This window comes from Myxine glutinosa, chromosome 4 (genome assembly GCF_964187855.1).
Source record: "Myxine glutinosa chromosome 4, kmMyxGlut1.1, whole genome shotgun sequence".
Classification (NCBI taxonomy): domain Eukaryota; kingdom Metazoa; phylum Chordata; class Myxini; order Myxiniformes; family Myxinidae; genus Myxine; species Myxine glutinosa.
The window spans coordinates 164,093,615-164,106,447 of record NC_136264.1 but is presented as its reverse complement, the minus strand read 5'-3'; the positions used below and the strand labels follow the sequence as shown (position 1 = coordinate 164,106,447).

General features: G+C 40.9%; 1 protein-coding gene across 2 annotated transcripts in view; it reads right to left on the bottom strand.

Moving 5' to 3' along the window:
• LOC137425478 (lipopolysaccharide-responsive and beige-like anchor protein) overlaps positions 1–12,833 on the bottom strand; it is a 722,436-nt gene that overhangs the window by 545,769 nt on the left and 163,834 nt on the right. For both annotated transcript variants that reach the window (XM_068113965.2, XM_068113966.2), the window contains exons 24-26: positions 10,401–10,554; positions 9,997–10,174; positions 9,545–9,657 (exon numbers count right to left, since the gene is read on the bottom strand). In XM_068113965.2, the coding sequence (XP_067970066.2) occupies positions 9,545–9,657; positions 9,997–10,174; positions 10,401–10,554 (445 nt within the window). The remainder of the gene's footprint in view (positions 1–9,544; positions 9,658–9,996; positions 10,175–10,400; positions 10,555–12,833) is intronic.

Here is a 12,833-nt window from a genome sequence, read left to right as displayed (position 1 = left end):
GTATGATGCTTCGTTGTCTAGTTCTTGTATTGTTGTATCTCAGTCGATTTTTATGTTGTCCGTTTTTGTTGGTCTACCTTGCATGAATGTGCACTTGGCACATATATCAAGGCCAAATTCCATTTGGATGTCACCTGAGGACTGTTTCACTTTCAGTTATTCTGTCAATTTTTCGGCGTTCGGTGCAAAGAGCTTTAAATCATCCATATACAGTGTATGTGTCACCTTTCTGGTTTCTTTTGATGTTATTTTATTGAATGTTAGGGTGTATCTGTGTCCTTGCTCATTAAAGAGGTTACTTGGGTCCAGTGGGTGGGTGGTCCCTGGGTCCAGGGCCAGGCAAAACAGGAGGGGAAAAGGCTATCTCCTTGGAAGATCCCACGTCGTATCTTTACTCCTGGTATTTCTGCCACGGTATGGATAGACTGTCAAAGGCCTTTTTATAGTCTATACATGCAGTGGACAATTTGGTTCTTCTTGTTTTGCAATTTTCGAGTATGGACTTGTTTAGTAGTAGGTGATCTATTGTTCCCTAACATCCTCTCTTGAATCCCTTATGTTTTGCATTTAGGCCTCCTTGTTGTGGTAGGTGGTGTTCCATTGTTTCTGTGATGATTCTTGTTAAAGGTGTATGTTGTTGGTGGACAGGTTATTGACCAGTATTTGTGGGGTAGTTGGATCTCTTCAGATTTTGGGAGGAGGAAGGTGTTACCTTCTGTGAGCCATTCTTCCATTTCCTGATCCCCTTGGATAAGTTCATTAAATGCTCGAGCGTAGTGAACGAGACAATCAAATTGCTTTAATCAAAAGTGTGTGTGTGTGTGTGTGTGTGTGTGTGTGTGTGTGTGTGTGTGTGTGTGTGTGTGTGTGTGTGTGTGTGTGTGTGTGTGTGTGTGTGTGTGTGTGTGTGTGTTTGTGTGTGTGTAAAATGTGTGCTATGTCATGCAGAATATGTGTGTACACAATATACTACTGTTCAACATGTCACGCATAATGTGTGTATATTTAACAATAGGTGTATAATATGTATATGTGTATATAACTTATAATAATAAGGTTTGCATACAATACACATCACAATATGTCACACAGTATGTGTGCACATAATACAAGCATATGATGTCACGCAAAACATGTGTATAAACCTTCCCTTCTCCTCTGCTCACATTACCTTCCTTTTCCTCACCCTCCCCCCTCACCATCCCAGCTCTCTTCTCTTTCCCTGCTCTGCCCCCCCCCCCAATCCTCCCACTCTGCTCCCCCTCCTCGCTGTCCCTCCCCCATCCCTCTCTGTCTCTCCCCCTCCCTCCACCTCCTCTCGTCAAATTCCCATTACAAATGGACTCTGCATTACCCGGCAACCCCCGGGTACCTTTGCTAGTTCTGAATAAAACAAAGATGGCGACCAATTGCACATGCTGTGGAACAAAGATGCATCAAAAAGTTCCTGATGAAAAGCAGCATCAAGCAAACTGAAATACATAGGAGAATGTCCGCACACTGGTAATGCAGAGATGTGTGTTTAAATCGTACTTTTATATTTTAAAAAAATGGCTGTAAATTGGAAAGAGACTTTGAGCACTATCACGTGCAACAAACTGCTGTCACTCAAGCAAACATCAAATACATTGAACAGCTAATTTTGGTGAAATTGCAAAGTAATTGGATGGCTGTGAAGTGTGGAAGCATTAATTTATTCATAATATAATTTCCATAAGGTAAGTGCAACGTGGCACCAAAGCAACTTATATTTGATCAAAAGGCAATTTGTGTGGCCAATGCAACAGAGCTACTGTAACACTACAAGAGGGAGGTAGATGATTTATTGAACAAGATCTCAACACGTGATTCCACACGTGTCCATCCTTTCATGCTAGAGTCAAAGTGAGCCAACATGGAGTGGAAACATTCTCAATCCCCACCAGCAAAATATTTCAATGTTCGTTCAACCATTAGCCGGAAAGCTTTTGGTGAATGTTTTGGGACCTGAGCAATTTAACAGATGTGGAATTTACGAAACATGGGAAAACCATCGATGCACAATATTATAATGACTGAATAAGTAGATGATGCAATGAATTGAGATATGTAGTATGTAGATGACAGGCAGGTGGACAGTCTCAAGGCACAACTTTGGTGTATGATAATTTTCACCCTCACATGGCAAATGTAAATCATCCCACATGGAGTCTCGACTTTGTGTGATAACCTTGTGATATTATTATTCATGGACAACTGAAAGAACACCAGATCTGCATTTAATTAGGTTAAAGAAGATAAAGGCATCAAAGCAAGAGAGTGTTGTGGAGCAGGAGGAAATTAAGAAATAGGTGAAAGTTTATCAACACCATGTGTCTATATACAGTGCATTCAGAAAGTATTCAGACCCCTTCACTTTTTTCACATTTTGTTATGTTGCAGTCTTATGCTGAAATCGTTTAAATTCATTTTTTCCCTCATCAATCTACACTCAATACCCCATAATGACAAAGAGAAAACAGGATTTTAGAAAGTTATTAAAAATTTATTAAAAAGAAAAAACTGAAATATCACATTGACATAAGTATTCATACCCTTTGCTATTGTCACTTGAAATTTAGCTCAGGTGCCTCCCATTTCTCTTGATCATCTTTGAGATGTTTCTACACCTTGATTGGAGTCCGCCTGTGGTAAATTCAATTGATTGGACATGATTTGGAAAGGCACGCACCTGTCTATAGAAGGTCTCACAGCTGACAATGCATATCAGAGCAAAAACCAAGCCATGAGGTCGAAGGAGCTGCCTGCAGAGCTCAGAGACAGGATTGTGTCGAGGCAGAGATATGGGGAAGCCTACAAAAAAATCTCTGCTGCATTGAAGGTTCCCAAGAGCACAGTGGCCTCCATAATTCTTAAATGGAAGAAGTTTGGAACAACCAGGACTCTTCCTAGAGCTGGCCGCCCGACCAAACTGAGCAATCGGGGGAGAAGGGCCTTGGTAAGAGAGGTGACCAAGAACCCGATGGTCACTCTGGCTGAGCTCCAGAGATCCTGTGTGGAGTTGGGAGAAACTTCCAGAAGGACAACCAACACTGCAACACTCCACCGATCTGGGCTTTATGGCAGAGTGGCCAGACGGAAGCCAAACAGTTCAATCTTGGTTTCATCAGACCACAGAATCTTGTTTCTCACAGTCTGAGAGTCCTTTAGGTGCTTTTTTGCAAACTCCAAGCGGGCTTTCATGTGTCTTTCACTGAGGAGAGGCTTCCGTAACAGCAACATAACAAAATGTGAAAAAAGTGAAGGGGTCTGAATACTTTCTGAATGTACTGTATAATGGAGCAAGTGTATGTCTGCTCTATACCCATTGGTTGGACAGCTGGCCTGATGCCACCAATAATTGTAACCTGAAAAAATAATAAGTCTGCCATTTTGGTGCTATGGTAAAAACCTAAGACATCTTTGGAAGCATCACATTCACAATCGCCATGCCCTCCCTATAAGTTTTCGGTTCAGTGCAAAAAAAACCTAAGCAACCGTTAAAATAATCATCAAATATCGAAAGGTTGGAGCCTATAGGCATCATGGGCCTTGTGAAGGCGACACTACATATAGGCCTCTGGCTTCAGGTGTCAGCCTACTGGCCAGTGCAATTGAAATTTCCAAGCTACATAACCACAATGCATTATATATGCAGTTAAGCAGTAAGCACGTTTTTCCTTCATGACTGTACGTAACCGGGTTTGTTTTTATTTTTGGGAGTGGATGTTGCCTATATTCACCGCCCAAATGAAGGGATGTGTCGGAAGAGTGAGTTGCACACTTGAACATCATTGCTTGTGGGCAGTGACTCTGCTAGTAAAGAATAATAATAATACTTGGAACTGCAAAGTTATAACTACTGGCAATGATTACTGGATACAAAGACATCCCATTTTGATACAACCCCACTTTGACACAACCTCATACATAACTCATGATGCCATCTTTATAAAAGTTAATTGAGAAATGGACTTTAAAAATTAGATTCAAAATTTGTTGTTAAAAAAACAAGATTCAATATATATATATTTTTAAAAGGTTGCCAGACCATGCGACCAACGACGCTTACATTATCAAACTAGAACGGCACTCAGTAGAGAGCATACCTCCACCTGGTTGGCCTATGGTGAAGATTCACTTGAAAAATTCTAGTAGCCGGATCCAAATCCAGATCTTCACCAAAATCTAATCATTTCGTCTTTGTCACATACGCTACATCTTTGCCAAATTTCGTCCGAATCCGTCCACAACTTTTTGAGGTATTTTGTTCACAAACGGACAGACAGACAGGGGTGAAAACGTAACTTCCATCCACATTTGGTGGTGGAGATTACTATATTCCCAAAGACTTGTTGATCATGTGTGTGAAGTTTCACATCAATCTATTAAGCCATTCTGGAGAAGAATAAATTGTAAGGTTTATTCTTCAAATAAGTAAAAAATTGCTGTGGCAGAGCCGTGAGTATTAAGAAAATTATTAAAATAATTATATATCTGAAACCGCTGAACCTATTGATGCGAGACTTTGCGGTTAATTATGATCCACTACGCTTGCTGCATACATTGTAAGAGGTTTCACATTGATCGGCTAAGAAGATTTAGAAGGAGGTTTTTCAAGTATCATTTTTCAAACTAACATGGTTGCCAAACCACGTGACCGATGACATCAAAATTTACACTCCGCCTATTATTAGATTACGTGTGTGAAGTTTCATGTTGATTGAATATGGTTCATTTTCCTATCCAAGATGCCTGCCAAACCACGTGACCAATGATGTCATCATTTTCACACTATCTGCAGCAATGGTGTGAGATGATATTTACCTCCACCACCAAAGGTGGATGGAAGTTATGTTTTCGCCCCTGCCTGTCCGTTTGTCCGTTTGTGAACAAGATAGTTGTGGATGGAATCGGACTAAATTTACAAAACCAAATAAAATCTCACACTCTCACTTTGTCTCTCCGAAAAGACCGTCTGGGCAACCCTCCCAGCTACTTTCTGAACAATCCTCTTGAAGAAGTTCTGTCACTCAAGCTTTTGGGTCTCACTCTCTGCCATGATCTTTCCTGGGAAAACCACATTTCCAAGCTGGCCTCCAAGGCCAGTCGCCGACAGGGCATCCTCCATTGTGCGTAGACCTTTCTGGGCACTTCTGAGCTCCTCACCACATACAAGGCTTTCATCCACAGCTTGATGGAATACTGCTCTCCCCTCTGGGCTGGTGTTCCTGCCTCACACCTAGCTCAGCTTCAGGCTGTTGAAACCAAAGCTTTCAGAATCATTGGAAACTCCCACGATGAGGCTGATTCAGAAGGCCTTTCACTCTCTCACCGCAGGCAGGTTGGTGGTCTTTCTGTCTTCTACCGACTCCTCTCCAGCCTTGCTCCCCCTGCTCTGACTGCTCTGCTCTGTCCCCCAAATATTCCTGCAGGATGCACAAGATCTGCCAGCAACCCTCTTCTGGCGAAACTGCCAAAATCAAGACTCTCTGCTCATCTTCACTCATTCATTCCTCTTTTCTCCCGCCTCTGAAACAAACTCCCACACTCTCTTCAATCCTGCTCCTCCCTCCAGGTCTTTAAAACAGCTGTTCACCACCATCTCTTATCTTCCCCCATCCAAAACCTTGATCTTTTCTACCCCCGTTAAAACACCCCAAATCCGCCTCTTTCAATCCCCAACTTCTTTCCTGAAATTCCTAGGAGTGTTCATTTGTTTTATACCGTGTACCCCTCCCTTCCTCCATCCCTTCCACAGATCTACCGACGTCCCTGTTTTCTTCTGTTGTGCTTGTGTGCTTCCCTCTCTCACCCTCTTGTCTCCCGCTCCCTTCATTGCACGTTTTATGTGTCTGTGCATGTTTTCATGTTCAATGTGTTAGCTATTACACGAGCCTCGATTCTGTGTACAAAATATATATATATATATATATATATATATATATATATATATATCGCAGAGACGTAGCGTATGTGACAAGGACGAAATAATTCGATTTTGGTGAAGATCCAGATTCGGAACCAACTATACTAGTAGAATACTAGTATAATTTTTTTAAGTGATTCTTCACCATTGGGAGATAGGGCCAAAAACGATACATAGCAGGATATCTCAAAAAGTTGCGGACGGATTTGGACGAAACTTGGTGGACAGGTTGTGTGAGAGACACGGAAGAATCGATTCGATCTTGGTGAAGATCTGATTATGGATTCCGATATGAGAATTATTAAATTTATTAAGCTATTCTTCTCCATTGAGAGATAAGGCCAAAAACAATACATAGCAGGATATCTCAAAAAGTTATGGACGGATTTGAACGAAACTTGTTGGACAGGTTGTGTCTGTGACAAGGAAGACGCGATTCAATTTTGGTGAAGATCCGGATTCGGATCCAGCTCGTATAATTTTTCAGTGATTCTTCACCATTGAGTGATATGGTCAACCAGGTGGAGGTATGCTCTCTACTGAGTGCCGTTCTAGTTGTAAAATTTCACATCGATAGGGTGAGCGGTTTCAGAAAAAAAAAAATTTGAATATTTTCCTTAAATCCAATATGGCTGCCAAACCATTTGACCGATAAGGTTTTTTTATGCCTCCGCCCCCGAAGGCGGCCGGAGGCATTATGTTTTCGGTTTGTCTGTCCGTCTATCCGTCCGTATGTACGTCCCATGTATGTACGTCCGTCCGTCCGTACGGGCTAAACCTTGTTTTTCTCAGCAACCACATGTCCGATTGAGACGAAACTTTCAGGGTAGGAGTGACACCCATGCAGAATGTTTTTATAATTGTGACATAATAGGTCACGTGGTATGGCAGCCATCTTGGATTAAATGCAAGTAAAAAAAATATATTTCTCAGAAACTGCTGAATGGAAAAAAATTTCACCATGGCTGGTGAAAATGTGATACTTGAAAACAGCGGAAGGGATTTAAATCAAACTTGTTTATTTTTAGGACAGTGAACAAGGGCATCTACCCGTTGTGGGACTATGCGGAGGCATATTGGCAAAGTCACATTGCTCGTTTATTTTTCAAATTATATCCCCATGGGTAATCAAACATGTGGTTAAAATTTCGCATCGATCCATTCAGCAATTTCAGAGAAAAACATTTTTTACGTTTTTGCATAAAATCTAATATGGCTGCCAGACCATGTGACCTATGACTTGATTGTTTTCAAGCTTTATTCCCGAAGGCTAGTATATAACGTGTGTGGCGTTTCACATTGATCTAGTAAGCCGTTCTAGAGAAGAAGATTTTTGAAGGTTTTCATTTTCAATCCAATATGGCTGCCAAACCATGTGACCTATGATGCCATGAATTAAATTTTCCAATACAATGTTTGCGTAGATCACGCTCAAAAAAATTCAAACTGATTGGATGGATTAAGTGTTGTACTTGTCGGATTACGACATCATAATGAAGGCACTGGTGATGTCATCGTTAACATATATTTTATTCCTCATGGAGAGTTCTTGACTAAGAAAAGTTTCAGGTTTTTTCCATGGAGCAGTTTCGGAGATATAACGGTGCAAAGTTTTTCGGTTTTTCCAAGATGGCGCCCATACTGTGTGACCTGTGATGTCATAATTATCATTTTAAAAATTCTACAGGAGAAGGCGCTCCTTTTGTGAAAATTTTGTCGCAATCGCTAAAGTGGTTGCAGATAAAATTAATATAAAAGAAAATAAACGTCCAAAAGGCAGATAATAGTATAGAATAAGAAACAAGAAAAACTAGAATGGCACTCTGACGTCGACCAATATGCCGCCGCTCACATTATTACATCACCATAAAAAAGTCCATCAAATATGATGGGTTGGAACAGTTTATTTGACGGTGCAGCCTTGTGAGCATGCCAAAGTCTGAAGCCTCGTCCTAGTTTAAGGTGTGCTTGTATGTTCTTTCTTTTTTAGAAATCCTACGGACGAAAATGAAAGCTCGTTTTACTCTGCTCACGTTGCACATCAGTGCAGTGAATTTCACTTCCCTGCGCCTTGTATTTATTGTCATTAAAAAAAACGCTTTTGTACACCGCCCTTGAGGCTCGGTTTGCAAGCCAACATCTACAATTCCAATAGAAGAGACATAATTAATTTCTTATCGAAAATGTTTTTCGAGTTTGTTTTATCCTCAAAAATAGCCCGAAGTGAACATATTCGGGTTAAAAGATTTGACTTTAAAACCTACCCTAATGAAGGGGGACAGACATCTATACAAACACACAAACTGACTGTGTATATGGTAGATTATACGTACTTGTATCAAGTTTAATTTAAATCCCTTTTGCTGTTCTCAAGTATCACATTTTTACCTGACATGACCCCTGACTTTTTGACCTTTGATGCTGAAATTTAATCAGTTAATTTGTGCATCATAATACTAGCCTGGTGTTGGCTTAACGGTTAGGGTGCTGACTTGGGATCCTAGGATCCTGAGTTTGAATCCTGGTCGATCGTTGAATTAATGCCAGGGGGGTTAACTCAGCCTGTCATCCTTCCGAGGTCGACAAATTGAGTACCAACTCACTGGTAATTGGGGAACTGCATCAGCGGCACAAACGTGCTTCCAGAAAAATGATGCAAACCAGCAGCCACAGGCTGCATATGAAGCAACAAAAACATAATATGTACTTGTACCAAGTTTGGCCAAAATCCCATCACTGGTTCACAAGTCAATGCAGTAACAGAATTTGTACAAAACATGACCTTTGACCTCTTTACCCCAAAATCTAATCAGTTCATCTTTACATCACAGTATATACTTGGTCTACGTTCCATTCAAATCCCTTCAGCTGTTCTCAAGTTATCACGGTAACGAAAACCAATGACAGACAGCAGAAACAGAAAACACGAAATCATAATGCCTGCAGCGACCACGTCGGTGGAGGCACAACTATACTGTTCCACAGCCTAAAAGGCATGTGGTACCCTAATACTACTTAATTTCCTAACAAGGAACCTCAATGCAGGATGAGGCCTTTGTGTCCATCAAAACCTGTGCTGTGATTAACAAAAATGCTGAGCATCAAGCAAGGAAGCAGCAAGTACCATTTTTAAAGTCTTTGCTGTGACTCAGCCGGGATTCGGACCGCCAACCTCCCAGACTCAGAGCGGACGTTGTAACCGTTACACCACTGAGTCTCGTTAAAGGTTAGAGGGCCAACAGGATTCAAACCAGGCACCTCTTTATCTGCAGTCAAAAATTCTCTACCTCTGAGCTATCCTCCCCCACCCCTGAACCGCATGTAAATTGAGATTTTCGAAAATAAAAAGTCCATGTCAACCTTGAACTACCCCTATTATAAGCTGATGATAAAGCCACTTCAGTCACTTTTTGTTAAGGTATATTAACAATAAAGACATTTACACAAACAAAATTACAGTGATTTAATTCTGGTAATTTATCTTAAGTGGTCTCAAGTCCCAAGTGACACCAACAGAGATGGCATATGCAAATACAGTATAGGGAAGTTTGCCACAGGAGGAAGCACAGTTGTAACAATACGTATAAAATAGTCCACCTTGCCATCAGGAGCCTTATCAGGAATGAAGCTTGAGCTGTCACTGCGCTGGATTTCCCTGGCTTTCTCCAGCTGCTGGCATTCCAAACAGTTCCTAAGCGCCATATAGCTCACTGTGGAAAGCACAAAGCAATGCATATTCTAATGTTTTATGCTCTCTGGTTTGAGTAATCATGTGGTAGTGTCAATGTTTCAATGGGAAAGTAAACAGCTGCAAAGAGCGCAGATTTAAAAAAAAAATTTTTAACATTCAGAACCTGATGTTTGTATTATGTCCATTGTACCATTGTCTGTATTATTCCTGACCAATTGTCAGAACATCGGCTTATATTTAAACCTAAGACAAACATGCTTTAAAAAAAAAGGAAAGAAAAAAAGGCTCTTTGTGTTGAAAAATTACCGAACTTCTTCATATAGGTTTTCCCCATCACCCTCTATCCGTCCGCCCTTACCAAGTCGCAAACATTGCCGCAGCATGCCCCCTGCTGGCATGTTCTTCTCAGACTCGAGGTCGGAGAAACCAAGTGAACTGGCAAACACCAATGCATCCACCAGGTTTAGTAACCTCCTCAGGAGGTTGTCCAAGAGCTCTGGGCTGAGTCCATCCTTTGTGTGTACAATCTCCATATGCTGATGAGGGGCGAGCAGGGGGAGGGGAGGTGGGCTTCATATATATGCAGTAGCCCTGTATACACAAGATAAATTGTTCAACTTACCACAAGTCGACAAATTTAAATCTGAGCCTAAATACAGGGTTAATGTAGAAGCCCCCAATATATTTCCACTATACTGCCTCCCAGAGACCATGAGCAGCACGTTATGTCTATCATATAAAATAAAATAGCAACAGCCTTACCCCTGGGGTAACAAATCCTTGCAGTGTTGGGAGGATCCCACCACTGGCCATAAGAAGGTTGTCCATCAGGTGGGAAATAACTTGCAACATATTATGCACGAATATGTAGTTCTCGTTGGTGTTCACAATGTCCATCAGAGTCTTTGTTGTATGACTAAAATATCAGACAGCAGTAGTAGGGAGCAAGTTTACCTCATATAATGTCAGTGTTTTATAAAAACAGAGCTAAACAAAGGCCTATTTAGCAAAAATGAATTATACAAAGCTACATCTGGAAAAACAGGGAGATACGAAGGTTTAGTAAGTCGGTTTGGCACCCAAACAATAAACAGAACAGAAATACGAGGTTGGGATTGATAGTATATTTTCAATACACTTTTCCTTAATTAGGGTCAACATTTTCTCCAACATCTATAAGGTGAGGTCACACCCTTCCCACACCCCCTCATCACTCCGACTCCACACACCAACAGAGGAATTTAACTCTACCACAGAAGTTGTATGTCAGTGCATAAAAGGTGGGGATTTGTAGAATGCAATGACGACAAGATGTGTTAATTACCTCATGGCAATGAAAAGTTGAAGGCTTCAGAGTGGAATTGGGTAAAAACCTGGCTTTGTGATGGAGAAAGAAGTGGAGTGCATGTGGAGAGCAACTGAGAACAGGTGAAGGGGACCGAGCTGGTTGTCTCTTTCCGAGGTGCACTTCTCTGTAGTCTCTGTAGCCACAGTCTCTTCAAGTCGCTGATTCCTCTATTACCGGCTACCTCCACCTGTGACTGTCTTCGCTCACTTGCCAAATGGCCCGTTGTGGTTTCAGGCCCATCTGACACTGCTATATTCTTTAAACTGCTTCTCCAGTTGTGTGAGTGAGTGTGTATTTGGTGCTCAGGGGAAGATAGGGTGCTTTATTGTGGTTTATTATAGTGTCCTTGTGTAATCATTTATTTCTTTATTTATTTCTTAAGGACCGGCTGGCTTGCTTCGTCTCGCCCAATTTTTGTCAGAAGAACATTTTGATTGAATTGGGTTCCCAGGAGAGTTAAATTATTTTAGCTTTATTTGATAAAAGGATTTGGAAGAGCCCCACTGGTTCACAGTCCTACGGTAACCATTCAATGCAGCCTGTAAGGAAACATTTTAGTTTGGCTATCCTTGGAGTCAAAGCAACGGTGTGTAATAGGAAATATAATTTTGGAATGGTTGAAAGGTAAAGGTGGGCTAAAGTTCAGAGAAAGAACTGATAAAATTAAGGAAAATTATAATGGAGAGTGTAAGCAAGAACTGGTTCATCCTGAATTATGACATTAGTGAAAGTCCCAAGCCCACTGTTGGTTAGATAAAAGGGACAAGGTCTCGGAAAGCTTGGGTGACCAATTAAATGCTGGTTAAAAGGAAAGAGCAAAGGAAATAACAAATGCGAACAGAGGTAAGAGTCAAAAAATGTATTGGGGATTGAACATGCTCAGGAGAGGAAATGATGTAACTAAAGAAATTTGCCTGAAAGAACAAAGTGAAGAGATAAGAGCTGGATGGAGGAGATGCGGAATTGATGTGTCGTATTAGAGAGTGAAAAGACTGGATTCACAAGGAATTATCGTTGAATCAATCAACAATAAAGTTGGACAATTATCGACTGATATAAAAATGGAAGTAAGAAAAATGGCACAAACATATAGAAGAAGTGTGTGCCAAGGAAGAAAAGCCCATTGAAATCAAAATAGAAAAGAAAGAGGAGGTGGAACTTGATTGTCTGGAGCCCTGGTGTTCTTACATGTGAAGTGTGGGTTGCAATAAATGAGCTCAACAATGGAAAGTCCACAGGCATTAATGAAATTTCAGCAGAATTAATTTGCTACATGGGATTTAGGTAAAACCATCCACTGTAATTGAGAGGGGAATAGCAAAATGATTTCTTCAAAATAATTATCACACCTATGAAAAATAAACCAAATGCTGCCAATTATGTGATTTGTTTCGCACATTCAGTCCATTCCCACATGCCTCAAACAATATGCTGAAGTTACTGACAAGAAGAGAAAGAGCAAAATTGGAAGAATATCTTCGCAGGGTTTAATTTGGCTATTTTTTAAAATGCTCAAGACAAGAGAATGCAGTTGGGCTATTGAGATATGCGAGGGAGAGGAATGCACATTTGCTTTTGAAAAAAGACTGATAGAGTACACTGGATCAAACTAATGGAGTTACTACAGAATACTCATGGGAATTGGAGAGATATTTGCTTAATAAAGGTTCTGCTTTTTTTGGGACAAACTGCAAGTGGAGAGAGAGAGACAGAGAAACAAACAGAGAGAGAGATAGAGAGATAGAGGGAGAGGCAGAGACAGAAACAGAGAGAGAGACAAAGTGAGACAGACAGAGAGACAAAGTGAGACAGAGAGACAAAGATAGAGATAGAGAGACAGAGAATGA